Here is a 23,394-nt window from a genome sequence, read left to right as displayed (position 1 = left end):
CGTGGGCCTCGCTGGGCTGCCCGACGTCACTGGCCCTTCCATCCACGTCCTACTTCATTTGCTGGCCCGTCATCACTCCTGGCAATCCTCATCTGTTTCTTCTTCTCAAGACGGTGAGGTGGCGTCAGACAGCACAGGTCTGGAGTCCCACAGAGCTAGGCTCCAATCCCAGCGCTCCTTGTGTCGACTTGAGCAAGTTACTTCGCCTCTCTGAGTCTCACTGGGGCTAACGGTATTGACCTCTCAGGGCCCTACTGAGGACGTGAAGCTGCACGCATGAGACCCTCGCAGCATATCTGGCACAGTCAAGGGGGGGTGTCTGTGGGTATGAACATTATTTTATGGATTCTTCTCTGCCTCCCCCCAACAAAAAAAATCCCAGTGGGGATTTTGACAAATTGAGTGAAAGCCATAAATGCCTTTGGAAAGGATTGGTGTCTTTTCTTTGCACAATGGCTGCGGTCTTCCATCAGGAATGTCGACTGCCTTCCCAATTCAGGCTTTCTTGGAAGTCTTCAGTAAAGCTTGGCCAGCCCTCGACTGTTTCCTGGCACGTGACGCATCCCGCTGCTGTCATGAACGTGATCTTTTTCCACGTGCTGGTTTCCACTAGGGCACTTCTGGTATCTGGTTTTGTGTCCTGGATGGAGACTCAGGCCCAGGGTCTTGAGCCCCCAGAGCCTGCCCACAGCGGCCCTGCGCTCTGCCTCACGGTAGGGTGTCCTCCCCAGGGCCACCTCTGCAGTGACACTCCCCCAGGACAGCCCCCGGGCAAACTGGTCACGAAATGACATCTGCCCACACCCTCCTGGCCGTGGGGCTGGGCTGGCAACACCAGCAGCAGATTCTTTGCGGCACCAGTGGGAACTCAGCCTTCCTGAGTGCCCGCTCAGGGCACCTTCTCACCACTCAGACATCAGACTCGACGAGGCTCGGAAAAGTCTAGTTTATTGCACTGTCTCAAAGCACAACTAAAAAAAAAAAAAAAAAAGGCTACAAGTAGTTTAAAAGTATCAAACTAACTAGACTGGGGTTTAATTGCACTAAAGTCCCGTGGGTTCAGGAGAGCTCTGCCATCTGAGGAGCCGGGCAAGGCACAACATACGCAGAAGAGGAGCCTCAGCCAGCCTGGGCTCCCTCTGCTGTCACCAGACTTTTGAGAAAAAGGGTTCTATAAAAGTGAAGTAGTAAGTAAGGTCTGGGATTTCAGCATCTTGTCCTCATTTAGACCTGGAAAGCCTCCATCCTCGTGGCTGGCTGGGTCCTGTCAGAGAACAAATCTTATCGCTCTTCACCTGTGGCCTGGGGGCTCCGGGACACACTTGCTTAGTAGAAAACAGGCATTGAGTAACTGGGCCCCGGGCCAAGGGCAGGCTAAAAAAAGCAGCCAGGCTGGAGTCCTTCCGTGGGGCTGCCTCCAAGGGGGGGGGGTGGCGGGCTCAGGGTGGATGCCTGGCTGGGCTGCCAAGTCCTACAGCTCAGAGGCCAGTGACAAGCGTGGGCACTGCAGGCCGAGCCCAGGGACTGAAGTCTGACGTGGCCACAGCAGGCCCCCGTTTCAACCTTGTTGGGCACCCACCCAGATGCCCGCTGACACTGCCTGGCTGCCACTCGCAGCCAGCAGGCAGGTCCCGTGGCTGCCCCGCACATCGAGGACACGCAGGGCGGTGTCCGTCCTCTGAAGCTGCAGCCGAGAACAGTAGAACAGTGCAGGCTCAGGATAAACCAGGGGAAGGAATCAAAGGCCTTCCCCTGGTTTCAGAAAATACATTTCTCTTCTAAATTTGTAAGATCTGATTTCAAGTGAGGTATCTCATGTAGGTTTGTAATACAACAAACAAAAAAGGCAAGAATTAGTAGATTCATCCTCTGAAGGTGCTTCTGGTTTTCACGACGTCACCAGCAGCAGGGCTGAGTGTCACCCTAAGACATTCCTATGTCACTAACATGGCTAAGGTTCCCACGTCCCACCACACCTGCCTCGGATACACACGCACACTTCCGTATTCCGGGTCACCCACTGGCCTTTATTGTTCTGCTGGAGGCGAGCCTGGCCCCCTGGGAGCGGGCAGGGAGGGCGTGCGTGGCGTGTGCATGTCGCTACGCATGTGTTCCTGTCCTGGCACAGCTGGCTTCCCATCTGGTGTGTCCAGCAGGGAATGGGTGCTGGGACCTGCATCTCAGAGAGGAGGTGGAGGGACCCTGTGATGGAGACGAAGCCATCCCAGGAACACATTCAGCGGGTGGACGGCACGGACCTTGGGCTCCACGGGCCCGGGAGCGGTCAGTGATGGGAAGGTGACCGCGGCAGACGGCGGTAACCGTAGTGCATGCAACTGGAGCAGCCACCGTCCCACTCGGGGACGGCCTCAGCGGGAGTTCAGAGGCACTGCTGCTACAGCCACAGCTCCGGACCTCTCGGCCGAGGCTGTGGGTTCTGGAACGAGATGGAAACAAACACGGAGGAAAGCAAGAGTGGGGCGTCCAACCTGGCTAGACGTGTCTGACGAGAGCGGGCGAGGCGTGTCCAAGGGCGAGTGACTCAAAACCGCCCGTGTCCACCACACGAGTCTCGGCGGCCTCTCCGCCGAGAGCTCCTTCAGATGACCTCCCACTCGTCGTCCAAGTCCTCGGGGTGGGGGGCGGTGGCCGGGCTGCTCTGGGCGCCGTGGGAGCGGCTGCAAGTCCTCGTCAGCCGCTGCAGGAGGGAGCCGGGGGGGCCCACTGCCCACAGCTCGTCTGACAAGGTCACTGCGGGGACAAGAGCCAGCCGCACGCCCGTCACTCCCCAGCCCGGCTCCCCGTCTGCACGCGCACTGCCTAGCGGCAGGGCCCCGGGCACCCCCCAACCGGCGCCTCGGCTTCCTCAGCCTTCAAGGGGGCGGCCCAGCACCCCGTCGTCTTCCCGGGAGACCCTGGCAGAGTCCGGGCGCTGCGTGGCCCCCGCCAGGTGTGACCTTGGGATGGGCTCTCGTTGGGGTTAACCAGCCCCGGGGGAGCAGCACCGCCCCGGCCCCCCGCCAGAGCCCCACCGACGCCATCCACGGAAGCCCCGGCGCCCCGGCACCTGCCTGTGAAACACGTCACGTGCCCGGGAATCTTCTTCCAGTAGTCTCCGGCAGGGTTTCTGTCGGTGACACCGTACCGTCGGGCAAGATCCCCGTTGGGGCAGCGGGCCCACACGGTCCTGGCGCTCAGGGCCAGCTGGCAGGCCTGCAACCCTGCAGGCAAACGGAGCGTCCGTCTGCCCTCGGCCTCGGCCGCAGAAGGGACGGACCAACCCTCCCCACAAGCCTGCTCTCCCCCTGGCTGGGCACCGAGTGGGAGCCCAGGGAAAGGATGCCCTGTCTGCAGGGCCGGCGAGGCCGCAAGAGCCCAAGACCCGAGGACCAGAGCCCAGGCGGTCCGGAAATGGTCGTCCCACAAGGAACCCAAGGACATGGGGCTGGCGCTCTGCTTGCGGGGTCCCCACGCTGGGGAACACTGAGGTAGACGCTTGCTGTCACCCGCCTCAGCAGAGCCTCGGAAACAAACCAGGCCCCAGTGTGGCCGCAGTGGCCACCGCCCACCCAGCGCCTCTACCTGGCACGTGCTCCCAGTCGGTCCCCACCGGCATCTCCTCGGTGATCCCAACGCGGACGTGCACGTTCCACCTGCTGTCCAGGGCCCACAGCATCTGGTCGCTGGGGCTGGAGTGGACGCTGACCAGGGCGACCCCGGCGGGCTGGAAGCAGGAAGGGCCTTTCCTCAGGGAAGGAGGTGGGCGCACATGATTGGGGAGGGCAGTTCCCGCACCGCCCAGGGCAGCCCGGCACGGCAGGAGCGGCGGGCAAGGGGGTGGGGGGACCAGGCCTGTCCCCAGAGCGCAGCCTCACAGGGACAGAAACGCCCCGAAGACCCAGGCCGAGGGACCTCCCACCAAGCAGGGAGCCCCAACTCTTCAGTGCTGCATGTCCTGGGGAACAAAGATGGGCCAGGTGGCAGGAGAAGGACACGGGGAGAAGACCTGCGGGATGCCGGGCCAGGAGGGGCGGGCTGCGTTAACGGGCAGCGACAGACGGCACGTGCCGCAGGGGAAGGGGAGGTGGCCGGGGGCCTGGCCTCTGAGGGTCCTCACAAGCCCCTGTTCACAGCTTCATGCTCGGAGAGAAAGCACACGTGGCCCAGTGTTGGCAGTGGGTGACTCTGGGTGGACCAGAGTCTATGGGAGTTACTGAAATCTGCCTGCAAGTTTTCTGTTGGTCTAAAGTTTTTCAAAATGAAAAGTTAAATTTTATAAATTATAAAGGTAAAAGACACCAAAAAATGCAGTTGCCATTGAGAGTGTTGGGACAGAGGGTCCACGGGGAGAAGGTGTGTGGACCGGCCCGGGAGCTCGATCAAGGGTGGCTGGGCAGCCTGGGGAGGGGTCGAGGCGGGTGTCTGTGGAGATGTGTCTCCCCACTCATGCCCCGAGCCCCCCTCTTCTGCTCTGCTTGTCATGCAGACAGGGCCAGGCCGAGAGCCAGGCCGACTGTGCACAGCTGCCACGAGCTTCGCAGGAAACAGGAACGGGCAGGCGAGGAGGCCAGTGGCCCTGCTCAGCCTTGCCTTCGGGGAGGGGTGCCCTAGGCCCAGCATCCTCCCCCTCCCCACACGGTTCCAGAGAGGAGGAGGGGCTGCAGGGAGCGGATGGAGGGCCCTGAGGTCGATCTGCACACCACGCTGGGCACAGACGCGGCTGACAGCGCCCTGTGTGCCTGTGAGAGATGCAATTAGAACGCATGGGCTCTCTCAGCTGAGGAGCATCCTAAATCCTTTTCAGGCAAGAACATAAATACTGAAAGCGTTCTTTGCCTTCCCATGACTGGTGTGGCTGTGACTTTTTCGGCTCTACTGAGACGGGGGTCTGTGCCCCTCCCCTGGAATCTGGCCTCTCACTTCTTTGACCAAAACAACATGGCGGAAGCATCCCGCTGGCAGGGCCGAGCCTGGCCTCGAGGAGCAGGCAGCGTCAGCTTCTCCTCTCAGAGCTCGGCCGGCGTGGAGAGGTCTGCGGTGCGGAGGCCCCGCGGAGGGGAGAGAGGTGTGCGCGGCCCACAGAGGCCCCGCCGCGGTGAAGCAGAGAAGGGCCGTCCATGCTGGACTCTGCCCGCACCCCAGCCCCAGAGTCCTGAGAGGCACGAGCACTGAAGCGCTGATGGAAGCCACGAACTTCCAGGCAGCGGAGCAGTGGGAAGACAGAGAAGACGGCTGTGATGTGGAGGCAGGGAAGAGCCGGCGGGGGGCAGGCGGGGGAGAAGCCCTCGGAGGAGGAGGGCCCGGAGGAGAGCCGGCGCCCCTTCTCTCTCGTCTCCCTCCTCGGGCTCCCGTCATCTCCTGGACGGCTCTGAACCTGGACCCCCTCGGCCCCCCGGCCCCACTGCCCGGTTTGGGCCCGGTCCCGCCCGTCACCAGGCTGCCCAGACACTGTGGGACCCCTCCTGCCTGCCTGCCTGCCTGCCTCGCTGCCACGTCTCCCGACTGCCCAGAGTACAGCGGGAACTCCTCGCGTGCCGTCCCTGCCTCCTCGGGGCCTCGGCCGGCCTGCCCTTCCCCCACACGTCCTCGTGCCCAGGGCAGGCTGCAGCCCACCCTGCACAACCCCACACAGCTCCTGGCCGGGGGAGCTACACCTGCCCGGGCTGAGCTCCCTGGATCCTGGAAGTGCTGGGGGCATGGACACGAGGCTCCCTGCTTCCCTCTGAGCCGGTGCCTGAGCCCAGCCCTTCACTTGTTCTCATCCAATAAAAGACAGCTCTTTACTGAAGGGTCACATACCTTTAAAAAACAACACAAATCCTAAGTGTACAGCTCGGCGGGCTTTCAGGGCATGAGCAGCAGCCGCTCCCCCCCCCCGCCCCCAAACTCGATGACGTCAGGACGGGACTTGAACCTCACTCCCAGGGGAGGCAGCGGTAGGGGCAAGGACGGGAGCCAGTTCTCAAAGGACAGGAGCGCAGAAGCAGCTGGAGTCCAAGCAAGGACGGTGCTGAGTGCACGTCGCGAGGATGAGCGAGGCCCCCGCAGGGACACATCCTATGGGGGGGGGTCATCCTGCAGCATTTCCCGGGCTGGGTTCCGCGGAACACCATGCCACCCCCGCAGCTCTCGGATCGGCTGCTTCCTGGACACGCACCTCCCCGTGGAGCCATGCGGTCACTTGCTCAGCAAACGCTGAGCCCCTGAGATGCTGGGCGCCGGGGAAACCTCCCCTGCAGACAGACCACGCGCCTCTGTCCTCACAGAGCCTCCATTCCACTGGGGGTGGGCCAGGCAAACACACCAGGGCTGCGCCGTGTAACGGGGAGAGAGGGGCCAGGGGAACACCATGGCAATGGGGTGGGGGGGTCCTTGACCCTGTCCCCCCAGCGGGGGCACGCCAGCCTGGAGGCCGGTGAGTGAGGAGGGAGAAGCGAGAAGGCAGCAGATTCCGTGCTAAGGGAGGTATGAAGAGAGGAGTGACGTGAACGGACACCGCTGCTGCGAGGACCGACCTCAGGGAAGCGGGAAGGAGCAGAGAGAGCCCCGTGCTGGAAGCTGGTGGAATAACCCAGGTGAGAGACAGCTCGGCTGGGGGCGCTGGGGAGGACCCAGGAGACGCTGTCCCCGCTCTGATTCTCAACACGGGCTGCTCACGCCAACCACCCTGAGGGCCCAGGCCTCGGCATTTGAAATGCCCCACTGGTCACTCTGGTGTCCAGTGGTGGTGGGGCTCTTTGAAAACACTTTAACTAATAGGATAATAAAGAAGCAGCGGGAAGGGCTGGGCAGTGGTAGCAAGTGTTACTCAGAGGTCAGGAGGAACACAAAATGAGCCCATTAGTAGCCCCTGGAGGCCTGCAGAGGGGTGGTGGAGGGCACAGCCGGGGCCGTTGAACCAGACTGCAAAGGGTTAAGAGGAGAAGAGGCCACAGGGCAGAACGAGGCTGCTGGGGGGCTACCTGGACAAGTCAGCTCCTGGGAGAGGGACAGGGATGCAGGGAGGCGGGCTGTTAAGGTTCCAGGAGGGGAGAAGGGGCAGGTGCAGTCCTGGGGTCGCTGGGGGGTGGGAGGCGGGGAGAGGAGCAGCGGACTTCTGCCTCAGAGACAGGTCTTGTCCCGGGAGGGGAGGCGGCGGCACAAAAGAGTTGTCAGGCGCCCCCGCCGGCCCCACACGCTGCCACCATCCTCTGGGACACTGGGTCACGGCCCTGGCAATGTTCTGTGTCTTTTCCAGGTGTCTCAGTCACCCGTGTGTCCTGAAGGACAGTCAAACAACAGGTCCCAAGGAGTGTTGTTTGATAAGGTGGAGAGGAAGGAGGTTCTGGAAACTCACTGACTGGTGCTTCCCAGCCAGCCAGCCAGCCAGCCACTCAGCCACCTACCCACCCACTCACCCATCATCTACCTGTCACTGCTCACCCCGCCCACCCATCACCGCACCCGCCCACCCGTGCCTCCACCGACCTCCCACCAACCCCAACCATCCAGCAGGTGTTTGCCTGAGCGCCTGCCCCGTGCCAGGCACTGTGCTAGGTGCTGGGGATCAATCTTCTTGACTCCTGGATTTTCAAGTCTGGTGAGAGACACGTCGTTAATCAAACAGTCACACGAGGACATGTAAGGCTGCAAAACAGGGAAGGGGAGCTACAGAGGTGAAGAACGTGGTGCTCTGAGAGCACGTACCTGGGGTCAGACAGGCGGTGAGGCAGGGCTGCCCTAGGAGCTGTCGGCCGAAGTGAGACTGAAGGCCGGCCAGGAAAGAACCAGGAGAAAAGGGCAGGGAGGAGTGTGCCGGGGAGCAAGAGCACGTGCAAAGGCGGCAGCACGGCCCGCAGGGCCGAGGCTGGGGCGGGAAGCGCAGGGCAGGGCACCACCTGCAAGGTCTGTCTCCTCAGTAGATCCCAGCAAGGTCTGCTGGGCCCCAGGGCTCTGAGATCAGAGGTGTTCAGACAGAGAGAGGTTTGGAAATGTATCCGAGGTCTGATGGCAAGAAACAAGACACAATGAACAAGAGGACCTCCCAGCCGAATCGAGGACTCAGTGCAGGTCAGACAGGCACACCACCCTGGCCTCTGGGAGGAAAGGGGTTAAGGCGGAGGCAGTATGGAAAAGACAGGGAGATTGCATAAATGTCACCCACCCTCTGCCACCCCGAGAGCTCCTGAACTCGGCCCAAGAAATGCTGCTTCACAAAAGTCAACTGGAACAAATTCCAATGACCTTACTCCCAGAGGTCAAGCAGGGCCAGAATGCCAAGAGGGGGCTGAACAGGAAGTAGTTGTGAAGACTACTCCTGCCCACGAACTGGCCATTTTCAAACTAGGAAACTCGGTCTTGCTGAACCCCAGACCCCTCCCTAGGGAAGATGGGTAAGGCCAGAGTGGTTCTCAAACCTTGGAGTCCCTGGGATTCGTGGGGGACCTTGGTAAACTGGCACATTCCTGGGCTTGGGGCCAGACCTTCCACATCAGACTTCGGGGCTGGAGCCCAGAAGTGACTAAACAAGCCCTCCTTCTGTGCGCTACCTTCTGTAAGACAGCGCTCTACACTGTGAAGTAGACAAGGCAATACTACCCAAAGCGATCTACAGATTTCAATGAAATCCCTACCAAAATCCCAGCTGGTATTCTTACAGAAATGGAAGAGCTAATCCTAAAATTCGTATGGAATTACAAGGGCCCCTGAACAGCCAAAACAATCTTGAAATAAAAAACACAGTTGGAAGACTCACACTGTCTGATTTCAAAACTATTATAAAGCTACAGTAATCAAACAGTGTGATACTGACATAAAGATAGACATGTAAATCAGTGGAATAGAACTGAGAGTTCAGAAATAAATCTATACAGCCAAGTAATTTTTGACAAGGTTGCCAAGATCATTCAATGAGAAAAGAGTAATCTTCAACAAATGGTGCTGGGAAAACTGGACAGCACACACGTAAGGGAATGAGGCTGGACCCTTAACTCACATGGTATATAAAATTAACTTGAAATGGATCAAAAATAAATTTAAGGGCTTCCCTGGTGCCACAGTGGTTAAGAATCCGCCTGCCGGGCTTCCCTGGTGGCGCAGTGGTTGAGAATCTGCCTGCCAATGCAGGGGACACGGGTTCGAGCCCTGGTCTGGGAAGATCCCACATGCCGCGGAGCAACTAGGCCCGTGAGCCACAATTACTGAGCCTGCGCGTCTGGAGCCTGTGCTCCGCAACAAGAGAGGCCGCGATAGTGAGAGGCCCGCGCACAGCGATGAAGAGTGGCCCCCACTTGCCACAACTAGAGAAAGCCCTCGCACAGAAACGAAGACCCAACACAGCCATAAATTAAAAATAAATAAATAAATAAATAAATAAAAATTAAAAAAAAAAAAAAAAGAATCCGCCTGCCAATGCAGGGGACACGGGTTTGAGCCCTGGTCTGGGAAGATCCCACATGCCGCGGAGCAACTAAGCCCATGCGCCACAACTACTGAGCCTGCGCTCTAGAGCCCGCGAGCCACAACTACTGAGCCTGCGCTCTAGAGCCCGTGACCCACAACTACTGAGCCTGCGCTCTAGAGCCCGCGAGCCACAACTACTGAGCCTGCGCTCTAGAGCCCGTGACCCACAACTACTGAGCCCACGTGCCACAACTACTGAAGCCCAAGTGCCTAGAGCCCGTGCTCTGCGACAAGAGAAGCCACCACAATGAGAAACCCACGCACCGCAATGACGAGTAGCTCCCGCTCGCCACAACTAGAGAAAGCTCACGCGCAACGAAAACCAAAAACGCAGCCAATAAATAAATAAATAAATAATAAATAAATGTAAGAGCTAAATCTGGCAATGATTTCTTAGATATGGCACCAATAACAAAAAAGATAAACTGGACCTCATCAAAATTGAAAACTTTTGTACATCAAAGGACACCATAAAGAAAGTGAAAAAACCCATAGAATAGGAGAAAATATCTCCAAATCATATATCTGATAAAGGTCTAGTATCCAGAATTAAAAACTCCTTAAAAATACAGCAACAACAAAAATAAAATAAAATAAAATCCAATAACAGAAAGACAACTGAATTTTAAAAAGGTCAAAGGACTTGAATGGACATTTCTCTGAAGACGTACACATGGCCAACAAACATATGAAAAGATGTTCAACGTCATTAGTCATTAGGGAAATATAAATGAAAACCACAGTGAGGTATCATTTCACACCCACTAGGATGGCTAAAAAAAAGAAAATGGAAAACAAGTATTGGTAAGGATATGGAGAAATAGGAATTCTCATCTATGCTGCTGGGGATGTCAAATGGTGCAGCTGTTGTGGAAAACAGTTTGGCAGTTCCTCCAAGGTTAAACATAGAATTACCATACAACCCAGAAATCCCACTCCTAGATATATACCTAAGGAATTGGAACAGATATTCAAACAGAAGCTACACGAATGTTCATGACAACACAACAATAGCCAAAAAGTGGAAACAACCCAAATGTCCACCAACTGATGAGTGGGTAAACAAAATGTGGTCTTATCCATACAATGGAATAGCATTCAGCAATAAAAAGGAATGACGTACTGATACTGATACAACATGGATGAACCTCAAAAACATGATGCTCAGGGCTTCCCTGGTGGTCTAGTGGTTAAGAATCTGTCTTGCAATACAGGGGACGCCGGTTCAATCCCTGGTTGGGGAACTAAGATCCCACATGCCGTGGGGCAACTAAGCCCGCGCCTCAACTAGAGAGCCAACGAAAGATCCCATGTGCCACAACTAAGACCCGATGCAGCCAATAAATAAATAAATATATTTTTAAAAAATGATGCTCAGTGAACGAAGCCAATCACAAAAGGCCACATATTGTATGACTCCATTGATATGAAACATCCAGGAGAGAAAAATCCATACAGAGGGAAGGCAGATTAGTGGTTGCCAGGGGTTGGGGGGTGGGAGGAACGGAGAGGGACTGCTACTGGGTGCAGGGCTTCCTTCCGGGATGACGAAACTGCTCTGCAGTCACACAGTGATAAAAGTCACACAACGCTGTGAATGCACTGAATGCCACTGATGGTAAATTTTATGTATGTGTATTTTACCACAATCTTTTTTTCTTTTAAATAAATTTATTTACTTATTTATTTTTGGCTGCGTTGGGTCTTCGTAGCTGTGCTGGACTTTCTCTAGTTGCCGCGAGCAGGGACTACTCTTTGTTGTGGTGTGCGGACTTCTCACTGTGGTGGCTTCTCTTATTGCGGAGCACGGGTTGCAGGCGCATGGGCTCAGTAGTTGTGGCATGTGGTCTCAGTAGGTGTGGCATGCGGGCTCAGTAGTTGTGGTTTGCGGGCTCTAGAGCGCAGGCTCAGTAGTTGTGGCGCACAGGCTTAGTTGCTCCGCAGCATGTGGGATCTTCCCGGACCAGGGCTTGAACCCGTGTCCCCAGCATCGGCAGGTGGATTCTTAACCACTGCGCCACCAGGGAAGTCCCTACCACAATTTTTTAAAAAACAAAAAGTAGACAGGCCTTGGTTGTGACAATGTACTATCGTTTTGCAAGATGTCATCATTGGGGGAGACCGGGTAAAAGGTACACAGGGTCTCTATTATTTCCTACAAATGCATGTGAATCTGCAGTTTTCACAATAAAAATCTCAATGAGAAAAAGAAGCAGACAGCCTAGAATTTTGGTTTATTCATATTCAAAACTTCATAAAAATGAAAAAAGGAAGAAGAAAGATGCAATTTGTAAAATGGAATAAATAAGGAATTTAAGATTTAAAATCATTTGGAAATGCTAAAAAATTATGTATAATCTTGGTGTGCTTCCAAAGTCTGTGAGACAGTATGTGTGTGTGTGTGTGTGTACGTGTGCAAGTGTGTGTGTGTGGGTGTGCGCCTGTTCCTGCTTATTTTTAAGTGTCCTTTAAAGATGAGCTGCAGTGCAGGTGATGGGGAGGAAGCCACACCCCCTTTCTGGAAGCACCCAGATCACAGCCACCAACCTGCTTTGATATTTACAAATCAAAGGGGCTGCTTGTGACTGTAAACATCCCATGTTCTCAAAAGATAAGCACTGGTTACTCATTATTATGAACAAGTAACACCAGTGTTACAGGATACACCATTACTCTCTCCCATTAACTGAGAGACTCTCTACACAATTTATAAACTGAGATCTTGACTAGACATGATGTTGAAGTTAAGGGGTGAAGTTTTCACGTGATGGACTGTTCCCAAACTGGGACTCCAAAGGCTCTGCTGCTGTGCGCACCGGCCTGGGGGCCCAGAGTGACCGTTCTCAGGTTAAGGGATTCTTCTTAGCTGCCAGATGCAGCGAAAATACAGCTGAGTTTAGATAACATGAACTGGAAATGTGACAGGTTCTGTGTTTCCTGGAATCAAGACAAGTTTGTTTTCGAGTTACATACAGTACTTGTTAACTCTGACTCCAAGCTTCTCGTCTCGTATATCCCCCCAAGAATTCTGACTACAGTCACTAAGTTAGTTGTGGTAAGACCACACACTCTGAAGACCACACATACAGATGGCCAAAAAGCACATGAAAAGATGCTCAAAATCACTAATTATTAGAGAAATGCAAATCAAAACGACAATGAGGTATCACCTCACACCGGTCAGAATGGCCATCATCAAAAAGTCTACAAACAATAAATGCTGGAGAAGGTGTGGAGAAAAGGGAACCCTCCTACACTGTTGGTGGGAATGTAAATTGCTGCAGCCACTATGGAAAACAGTATGGAGGTTCCTCAGAAAACTAAAAACAGAACTACCATATGACCCAGCAATCCCACTCCTAGGCATATCTGGAGAAAACCATAATTTGAAAGGATGCATGCACCCCGGTGTTCACTGCAGCACTATTTATAATAGCCAGGACATGGAAGCAACCTAAATGTCCACTGACAGAGGAATGGATAAAGAAGATGTGGTACATATATACAATGGAATGTTATTCAGCCATAAAAAAGAACAAAATAATGCCATTTGCAGCAACATGGATGGACCTAGAGATTGTCATACTGAGTGAAGTATGTCAGACACAGAAAGACAAATATCATATGATATCGCTTATATGTGGAATCTAAAAAAAGGATGCAAATGAACTTAATTACAAAACAGAAATAGAGTCACAGATGTAGAAAACAAACTTGTGGTTACCAGGGGATGGGGGGGGAGGGATAAACTGGGAGATTGGGATGGACATATACACACTACTATATATAAAATAGATAACTAATAACCTACTGTATAGCCCAGGGAACTCTACTCAGTACTCTGTAATGGCCTATATGGGAACAGAATCTAAAACAAGAGTGGATATATGTATACGTGTAACTGATTCACTTTGCTGTACAGCAGAAACTAACACAGCATTGTAAATCAACTATACTCCAATAAAAAAACAACCACCACACACTCATAGGATAAGACTCTGGTAATCACAGACAATGGAGAGATACAGCTGATGGCCCTGGTCACCGGTCACCCGCCCCTCCGCTGGTGGCAGCTGAGGCAGGCAAAAGTGTGCAACCCAGAGGTCATCCACCCCTCCCTCAGCTATTTTCACTAACATTGGTTTTCTACCCAATTTTGTGAGATTGCAAGCTTGGACCCTGTGGTGTGTGGCCTCAATTGCTTCAGGGGCCTCCGAACTGGTCTCCATCCTACCCGGGGCTGCAGGATAATCTGCACTGGGCATGTAACTGTCTTGCACCGTTGGCCATGGTCCCTGCTACCTGCAGGGTAACCCCCGCCCCCCATAGCCCTGCACCCTCTCCCAGCAGCACCCCCTTTCTGGCCTCGTGGTTGGCCAGGCCCAACAGCGCTGGGCTTTGGCTCTAAGCAAACAGGACTTTGCACCCCACCTCTGGATTCCCCTTTGCAAGTCTGCTGCTAAAACCCTCCCTGCTCTGCAAGGCCCAGCTCACAAACCACCTGCTTCACTGGCCTCCTGAAGGACCCCCTGCCCCATCTCCCAGCCCGAAGGCGCCCCATCCAGGCTCATCCCACCAGGCCTTCCCCAGTGTGCCCCCTATACCCCCACTCCCCTCGGGGCTGGGCAGACTCGGAATCCGTCACGCTTTTCCATTTTCACAGCTCGCAGAGCTCCAAGCGTGGCTGGTCTCACAGAGCCTCTGCTCAAGAAACTCTCATGCAACTGGCATATCGGGGGGCAGCGAGGCTCAGGAACCCCCCCGTGAGGAGAGGGAAGGCAGCACAACCGACTCCAGCTCAAGAGAAAACACAGCCTCTTACTAAAAAGCTCTGGCTTTTCTGAATCAAGGGCTCACCAAAACCGATTTGGGGCTGGAAGGGATGCAGGAGACTGGCTAAGCCCAACCCCCTCGTATCCTGGGTGAGAAAACTGACAAAACTCAGGCTGAGAAGTGAGGGTCCTGCCCATGGCTCTGGGGCTCAGACCAGAGTTCTCCAGACTTGTAGCAGACTGAGCCTTTGTCCCAAGGACGACACACACACACACACACACACACACACACACTTCCCTCAGCCAGAATGTGAATAAATCCAGGAGAAAAGAAAAAAAATTGAAAAATTTGCAGCCAAAGGTAATGTTTATCTAGACAGATCCTTCTGGTATGGACTTCATGTGACCTTGGATAAAATTCAGCAGGAGTGGTTCAGGAACACCAAGGTGGATGAACCGGAGAGCCTGCAGAGCAGCACAGACCCCACCGCGAAAGACGCCTTCTGGAGAGAAACCCTAACCCCTCGTGGTGGCCAGTCGCGCTTTCTCGATCCCCTTCCTTCCCCTCCAAGCTGTGCCCTCCCTCTGTCCTAATGAACCCTGAATCCACCTAACATTTGTGACACGCGGTGAACTCTGCCTTCCCTTGAGGATTTGGGGTCTGGACCGAGCACCCCGAGGCTGCTGTAGGGAAGCCCTCCGGCCGTCCCTGGGCACGTGGCCCCAGAGTGGCTGCGCTTCCTGAGGTCCGTCTGGTCGTTTTAGTTCCTCCACGCTTTTTCTCCTGCAGCAGAGCCTCGTGCTGCCTCGGGTCTATTCCTTCTCATTTCACAGAAGCTTGAGACCCGGATACCAGTGGTAACAGCCTGTATTTAAAGTACCAGCAGGCTCTCAGATACTTTGGCCTTCAACTCAGCGTGTGACCCGGGGCAGATCCCCTCCTCCTCGGGCTCTGTGTCCTCAGCTGGACGATGAGCAGGTGACCTGCGAGGCTCCCCTACCAGGTCTTCATGCTCTGAGTCTGGGACATGGCGGTTCTGGCTGCCCTGGGCCGGCCGTGCCACCCAGTGGTCTCCCCCGAGGCCTGCAAGCCCCGCTCTGCGAGCTGCCTTGGACCCCTGTGGCAGGCACCCAGGGCAGGTGCACGGGAGCAGCTCTGCCAGCACTGGTGGAACACATTTGGCTGAAGTACAGGATTTTATTTGGAGAATGAGCTGCACTGCTAAAACTGCTGACCCAGCTGAGCAAGGCACCCAGATGCCGGCCTCCGGATGGGAGCAAAGCTCCTCTGCTTCTTTCTTCCTCTAGTTGGCCGACTGCAAAGCCAGAGGACCTCCCTCCTGGGGATTCCTGCGCCGGCTCCTGCAATCTCCTCGGCCCCCGCAGCTGGTCTGAATCCAGCAAGACACAGCATCTGCTAACTGCAGGGGGATGTGCTAAAGAAAAACACTCAGAAACAGGTTTCCTGGGCAGCTGTTACGTTCCGTTCTTCCTGAGCAGGGGCTGGTGAGGTCGGCCGTGACCGCTCTTTCTGTTCACCACTGGGGAGCGGACCCCAGCCCGGGTGACTGTGCCCGTGGTCAGCGGCAGGGCTCCAGCGTTGCTGTGATGCGAGGTCTGCAGAAACTCCGTCCCCGGGCGCTGGTCCCAGGTGCCTCCAAGAGCTTCTCACATTCAGCTGCTCAGCTGAATGCCTGGGGCTGAGGCCCTGCTCACCGGCTGCTGCCCAGGCAGCCTGGGGCTGGCCGTCCAGAGCAGCAAAGCCCAGGAGGGAAAGGTCCCTGGAGGTGACCCTGTGGTTTGCTCCCCTGGGACCGCATGCGGACCCTTCCTGGTGCTTGCACACACCTGTCAGCTGGGACAGATCCCTGGGTGTTTGTTTCAACCTCTGGGTCATCGGGTGTTAGAGACTGGTGAGGGGACTGCTGCAGGGCTGGGGAGGCCCATCCGTACCCTGGCGGCCCTGGACTGCGGGTCACAGTCTTCCGGAACGAGAAGAAAGGCTTAGGGTCAAATCCCCCAGCGAAGGCTAATGTTTCTTAGGAACAGGGCTTGAGGGGATGAAAGCTCAAAACAACAGGTGTTCAAATGGAGCCATGGGGAAAAAGGCGACGTGGGGGAAAAAATAAAGAAGTGGCAGAAAACCAATTGCCCTCAAAGTGGGGCCGCTCCGTCCAACAGCGTTAGACTCCATCTTTGGAGGTCTTCGCCCTCACCCGCAGGCAGCACCACTGTGTGTGTCAGCGACTCCATGTGTAACAGAGAGCTCCACCGACACCTCGACACCACTCAGAGATGCTCAGAGGATTCAAGGAAAACGGACAGGAGGGAGGGGGCATCCTCCGAGGAGCCCTACCAGCACGAGTGTGGAGTGGGAAGGGAGGACCCACACCACGGCTCTCAGCACTGGGTGTGTGTCCGAATCACCTGCAGGGCTTTGAAAAGCCCACAGCCTCCTGGGCAATGATAACAGAAGGAACACACGCATCCATCCTTGCAGTCCCTTCTGAAAGAAACAACACTACAGCGGGAGTGGAAGAGGTTTTTTTTGTTGTTTAAGTTCAAATCTCACAAGGATAATGACAAGAGGAGAAAACTGCCACACAACTTTGGAGGCTGGAAAGTAGAGAATGAGCAGGAAAGGACTCAGCAGCTGAGAGCAGAGACCCCCCCAGCAAACCACGCAGCCCGATCACCACGCAGAGACCGCAGCCAGCAAGTCTCACGCACGCTCAGGGTCCCCAGCCAGGCTTGTGGGCCCCCCGCTTACATCAAGGTCGCCAACGTCTACAGAAAGCCTCTGCGTGGAGAAGACAGCGGAGAGACAGAAAGCAGGCAACTCAAGGGACACGGAGACTACGCATGGGAAGAAACTTCAAAAACGTCTTTGAGGGCAAGAGAAGACTCGACCACTGTGAAACAGCAAAAGGAGCGCCCAGAAATTTAAAATATAATCACAGAGGAATTCCCTGGCGGTCCAGTGATTAGGACTCCATGCTCTCACTCCCGAGGGCCCGGGTTCAACCCCTGGTCAGGGAACTAAGATCCCACAAGCCTCACAGTGTGGCCCAAAAAAAAAAAAAAAAAGGTATATGTGTGTGTGTGTGTGTGTGTGTATGTGTATGTGTGTATATTTTTATAGAAATAACCCAATAGAGGGATTGCAGGATAAAGAAGAAAGGTAAAAACATAAAGAGAAAGAAAATAGGAGAGAAAAGGTAAGAAAATTAGAGGCCACTTTAGGAAGTCCACAGTACAAAAGCAGGATGCCCAGGAAGAGCACACAGAAATGGGAGGGGCAGAGGCCAGAAGGTGACTGCCAACAGGGGAACAGGACACATCCCAGAACAAACGCCACAAGCTCCAGGCTGAAAGGGCTCCTGGCACGAAGAATAAAACAGGCTCCCCCAGGCACACATCACTCTCTGCTCTCAGAACGCTGGGAACAAACAGATCTTACAAACTTCCAGAGAGAAAAAGCAGGTCAAATATCAAGGATCAGGTATCAGAATGGCTTCAAACTTCTCAACAGCAATACTGGACACCAGGAGATGACGGAAGAAGACCTTAAAATTCTAAGGGAAGTCTATTTCCAACCTAGACTGCTATACTCATACAAGGTCAAGGATGAATGTGGGCAAAGACTTTCAGACACACAATGCCTCCAAAAGTTACCTCTACAAACCCTTCTCAGGAACCGACCGGAGGATAAACTCCACCAAAAAAGAGACAGAAAGAGGAAGACACAGGATCCAGGAGAGAAGGGATCCAAAGCACGAGCAAGGCAAAGGGGGCCCAGGAAGACAGAGTGACCAGGCCAGAGGGCTGGCCAAAGCATCCAGGACAGATGACTCCAAGAAGAATGGGATGGAGCCCACATGTCCAAGTGTACGGAAGGGAAACGGACACAGCTGACAGGGAGAGTCTGGGGTTGAATATGTAAAACACAGAAAACCAGATGGGAAAAAAAGACAACGATCGAGCCCATGGAAAACAGAGTCGTGCGGACAAGCAAACGGAGTGCAGTTTACTGCCTGGCTCAGCTCTGGAGGGCGTGCGCCCCATCACAGCACCGCAGCTCCCGAGGATGGAAGCAGGGAGACGGGCACACGGCTGGGGGGACAGGCACCCTTCCCTTCCAGCAGGAGTCAACCGAAAACCCCTAGAGCTAGAAGGATAGAGACGCAGCTCCCTACGAAGTTATTCAGGGAGATGACGCCAAAAGAAAGGAGTTCTCTAGACGGGGGACGATGGGCGGGGAGACGTGTTTCCTGTAGCACACCTGTAGAACCAGCTGACGTGTAACCTGTGTAGTTTCGTGTGTGACTCTGATTAAAATAAGAACCAACCAACCAAGATGCCTGAGCCCCATCCCGCAGAGCTGATCTCCAGGGGAGGGACCCAGGCCTGGACATTCTCAGCAAGTACCTCAGCCGGTCCCCAGGTGGATGTAATTCTTCACTTTCCTGGTCAGGAGATGAAGGGCCAGTGAGTTCGGACAACTTGCCCAAGGTCATTTGGTCTCATATGGAAAAAAATAACTTTTAGTTCAGGTTCTTTTGACTTCAAATAGCAGACTCTGCCACTGGAGGTCCTGGCTGGCAGAGCCCCAGGGGCCGTTGTGTCCCCGAGCACTGTCCCCTGCTGCTGAGGGGGAAATGCCGCCACACCTTCCCGCCATGTCAGCGAGACCTGACGGGTCAGCGACAGAGCTGGCAGGCACAACGGGGGCAGCCGGTCTCGTCAACGAGAGAAGGCCTGGACCCCAACACACACTGGCTTCCTGTGCCCCAAACATTCGGAGTCAGGGTCCCCACTCACCTGCCACCCCAGCCCTGCGTCTCACAGACGTGCACTCTGGATCCAGGGAACCAGGCCGAAGAGTTTCACGGCTCACTGCAGGCCTTCCTCACCTAGAGCCTGTCGCGCCCCAGCCGTCGGGGACACCCACTGCCCCTGGAGTCAACGGCAAACTCTCCAGGCCAAGAGCCAACTGCCCCAGAACCTGAGCCCGAGGACCTCTTGAGTCTCCCCTGTCACACGATGCCCTTCCTGCATCCTACCCTCCCAGAGGGTCTTGCTGGGTACGACTAGGATTTAGAGCCGAGAGGCACAAGAAACTGACGTCTCACCAGGCTCGGGATGGTTCCCAAGAATGGACTGTCCCCAACAACGAACCGTCCTGCCCAAAAGCACCACGGAGCAGCACTTTTCCCTACTCAGCAACACTGGGCCAAATGCGTTACTTGCTGGTCACTGCAAGTGCCCACTGGGTCTGCCAGGCCCAGTGCAAGGACTACATCGTCCACAGGAGCCAGAGCTGGCAACCCTTGGTGACCTGGGTTTCCTTCCTGGCTGCTACCCTGACCTACTGCCCCCTCTGCCTTTGGTCACTTAACCTTTACCTCCCTCCAGGGGTGGCCTCCCTCACTCCTGCTCCCCTGCAGCACCCAGCACAGCCCCGCGCACTCTCGCATTCCTTTCAACTTTTTTACTGTTTGATACATTTTAAACAGCTCTACAGGGGTGTGACTGACATCTAATAAAACGCACACATTTAAAGCGTATGATTTGTGGGAATTCCCTGATGGTCCAGTGGTTAGGACTCCGCATTTTCACTGCTGGGACCTGGGTTCACTCCCTGGTTGGGGAACTAAGATCCCACAAAACGAGTGGCGCAACCAAAAAAAAAAAAAAAGGAGTACAATTTGATCATTGTTGCCATATGCCTACACTGCTGACACCACCCCGCACCCCTCCTCCGTAACCCCCCCAATCCTGCTGCCCCCACAGGTCCCCAAGCAACCACTGCTCTCTGTAGCTACGGATGAGTCAGCGTTCTCTAAATCTCATGTAAGTTAATCATTATAATATGTATTATTTTTCCACCTGACTTCTTCACTCAACATAATTAGTTCATCAAGTTCGGGATATTTTCAGCCATATTTCCTCAAGTATTTTTCCTGTCACCTCCCCGTCTCTCTTCTCCTTTGGAACTCTGACTACATTTATATTAGGCCACGTGAAGTTGTCCTGTGCTCACTCATGCCCTGCTTTTTTTTTTCCAGTCTCTTTTCTCTCTGTTTCAGTTTGGAAGCTTTTTATCACTGTGTCTTCGAGCTCACCAATCTTTTCTCCTGTGATGTCTACACTGCCGCTGATCTCATCCAGGGGATTTGCATCTCAGCGATTACAATTTTTATCCCTGAAAGTTTGATTTGGGTCTTTTTTACGGCTCCCATTTTTCTACCTAACGTGTGCAATCTTTCCCCAGCTTCTAGAACATAAAGGATAAAGCCATAACAACTGTTGTAATGCCCTGCCTATGCATTTTATTTATTTACTTATTTTTTGGCCGCGCTGCGTGGCTTGCAGGATCTTAGCTCCCCAACCAGGGATTGAATCCGGGCCCTCGGCAATGAAAGCACCAAGTCTTAACCCCTGGACCGCCAGCGAAGTCCCCATCCGTAATTATTATAATAACTGTCATTGTGATAATCTGCTAAGCAGACTCTTTACAAGGGCGGGTGCCACCCCTGCTTCACTCCCCTATGCGGCCTTGCTGTCTGCACTGGACACAGTCAAGCTTCCACTGTCATAAACAGCATAAAAACAAAGAGCTTTGGGAACATTTCTGATTATTTCCCAAGACTGATTCTTATTAGATTATTCAGTTATGAACTTACTCCATAAGTAATACAAGTTCATTGCAAGATATTCACAAAATAGAAGTGAATTAAAGGAAGAAAAACAATCAGCCACAACAGCACCACACAGCTATAACCACTGCTATCATTTTGCTGTATATCTTTATAGATTTTTTCAATGTACACACAATCTTTAAAAAATATTTATTTACTTATTTATTTTTGGCTGTGTCGGGTCTTACTCGCGGCACATGGGATCTTCTGTTGTGGCGCGTGGGCTCTTTGTTGTGGCATGCAGGATCCAGAGCGTGTGGGCTCTGTAGTTGCAGCACACGGGCTCTCTAGTTGTGGCCCGCAGGCTCCATAGTTGTGGCACACAGGTCCAGTTGCCCCTCGGCATGTGGGATCTTAGTTCCCTGGTCAGGGAACTAACCCACGTCCCCTGCACTGGAAGGCGGATTCTTAACCATTGGACCACCATGGGAAGTCCCGCACATAATTTTATTTTTCTTCTAAACAAAAACAGAATCATCAGACATACTTGGTAACTGACATTTTTATTCTCCATGGGAAGAAAACCTCCTCTGGGAAGCATCGTGCAGGGGATGTCGCTGCCCATGCTGCACGCATCCTGCAGAACTCAACTTGGGCCTCAGCATGAACCCTTGGCAACATCCTCAGGAGCAGGGACCTCCTAGACACTAAGCATGTGACTAGCAATGCTGTTCTCTTTCTCTTATTAAAAAACCGGGACTGTCAGATGTGACTGTGCCTCATGTTTGGCACGTGGAGCTCTGAGCTCCCTGTCCCAGGATGCCGTGTCGTGTCTCTGTGTGGTATCGCTCACTGGGATGTGAGGAGGGATTTAACCCATGGTGCCCCAAATGCAGTGAGAGGAATCTGGTTTAATTACCCCCAAGGTCTTGTACTTTTATGTCAGGAGGGAACACGAGTCTTCAGAACACCCCAAAACTCTTAGAAGCAGGCGGCTGGTTGTACCTGCAGAGCTGGGCTTTGGGGTGTGGGTGCCCCGCTCCTTCTGCCATCTCTATCCCCTGTGTTTGTGACCTATGCCAGCCGCGGAGGGAGTATGAGCAGCATCCAGGGTTGCCCAGAGCCGCCCTGGACGGGAGCAGAGAGTGAGGGCCGCTCTCCCTGTGCCCTGCGCGCTCCCGGTGCCCCAAGACGAGTCAATGGAAGGCCCAGCAGGGGTGGGGGACTTCTCTAACCCTAACGCCTCTCCAACGCAAGCCTTCCTGACGCTAGCTGTGAACTTCTCTAAGGATCTGGATGTGTAAAGCAGCATCAAGTTCTGTGCCCACCGGCAGCATCTGCGAGCATGGCATTCTCATGGGATTACCTGTTATCATGTTTGCATATTTATTTTGGTTTTTTTCTCTTCATAGAGCTAAAAATACCCAAAGCAGCTGAGTTTAAAGTAAGTTTTTAAGTGTTCATTTGGCCATTTACCAGTCATATTAGTCTTAGTTTTCCTAGTTTCTCTCTTTTCCAGGAAAAGCTATAATCCAGGCAGAGTAAACGACCCCGGAGACCAGATGGGCCAGTCCACACAGGAAGAGTCGGCTGGAGCCTCCCCTACGGGAGGCCAGGACACTGGGCGGGCCAGGGAAGAGCAGGGACTGCTCTGGAGGCGGAGGGGGCAAAGAGAGGGCAGAGAGGATGCTCCGAAGGAAGAAGTGGGGCCAGTGCGGGTGGGGCAGCTGGACGAGCCTCTTCCACTCGGGCACTCAGTGCCCCCAGTGCAGCGAAATCCCAGCATCAACTGTGCTCGCTTCGCACACACCTCTACTATGGACAGAAAATTCTCCCACTGAAGCAGCAAACTCCAGAGAAAAGATGCTAAACACAACTATAAATATTTTCTCCACATCCTTCCAAATGTTAGCAAGTCTGAAAACTGAGTCATTCGTTTTGAGTACTTTGTTAAAACTTCACCCCAAAACTCCTACAGGAGGGATGTTTCACCAGAGAAGAGAAAGGGACACAGAAATAGAGAAACCGCTGCTAATTTAGGAAGATCCCTGTGGGTTCACTTCTCTGTGCCCTTTAGCATCTGTTACCGCTTCCGTTTGCTTCAGCTGCACACATCCTACCTGTAGACCAGGACGTGCACGTCCAAGAAGAAATAAAACAAACTAGAAAGAGGTCGAGGACTTCCCTGGTGGCGCAGTGGTGAAGAACCCACCTGCCAATGCAGGGGACACAGGTTTGAGCCCTGGTCCGGGAAGATCCCACATGCCGCGGAGCAACTAAGCCCGTGCGCCACAACTACTGAAGCCCGCGCGCCTAGAGCCCGTGCTCCGCGACAAGAGAAGCCACCGCAACGAGAAACCTGCGCACCGCAACGAAGAGTAGCACCCCCTCGCCACAACTAGAGAAAGCCCGTGCATAGCAATGAAGACCTGAAGTAGCCAAAAATAATTAATAAATTTTTTTTAAAAAGAGGTCGATTATGATCAAAACATGGAAACCCCATTTACATTCTGATACTTGAATTCAACCAAACTGTCCTG

The 23,394-nt window shown here is 54.0% G+C and overlaps 1 protein-coding gene across 3 annotated transcripts in view; it reads right to left on the bottom strand.

Annotated features, from left to right (window-relative positions):
* Positions 1-2,006: 2,006 nt before the first annotated feature.
* The window catches only part of TECPR2 (tectonin beta-propeller repeat containing 2), a 97,699-nt gene continuing 76,311 nt past the window's right edge, over positions 2,007-23,394 (bottom strand). For 2 of the 3 annotated variants that reach the window (XM_061181289.1, XM_061181291.1), the window contains exons 18-20: positions 3,583-3,724; positions 3,072-3,221; positions 2,007-2,751 (exon numbers count right to left, since the gene is read on the bottom strand). In XM_061181289.1, the coding sequence (XP_061037272.1) occupies positions 2,600-2,751; positions 3,072-3,221; positions 3,583-3,724 (444 nt within the window). In that variant the 3' untranslated portion in view covers positions 2,007-2,599. Of the gene's footprint in view, positions 2,752-3,071; positions 3,222-3,582; positions 3,725-23,394 lie in introns of those variants that run through there. The other variant, XM_061181292.1, reaches the window with a different exon arrangement.

The sequence above is a fragment of the Eubalaena glacialis genome, chromosome 2 (assembly GCF_028564815.1).
Source record: "Eubalaena glacialis isolate mEubGla1 chromosome 2, mEubGla1.1.hap2.+ XY, whole genome shotgun sequence".
NCBI lineage: Eukaryota > Metazoa > Chordata > Mammalia > Artiodactyla > Balaenidae > Eubalaena > Eubalaena glacialis.
The sequence above is the reverse complement of the archived record's forward strand: the minus strand, read 5'-3'. Positions and strand labels throughout refer to the sequence as shown.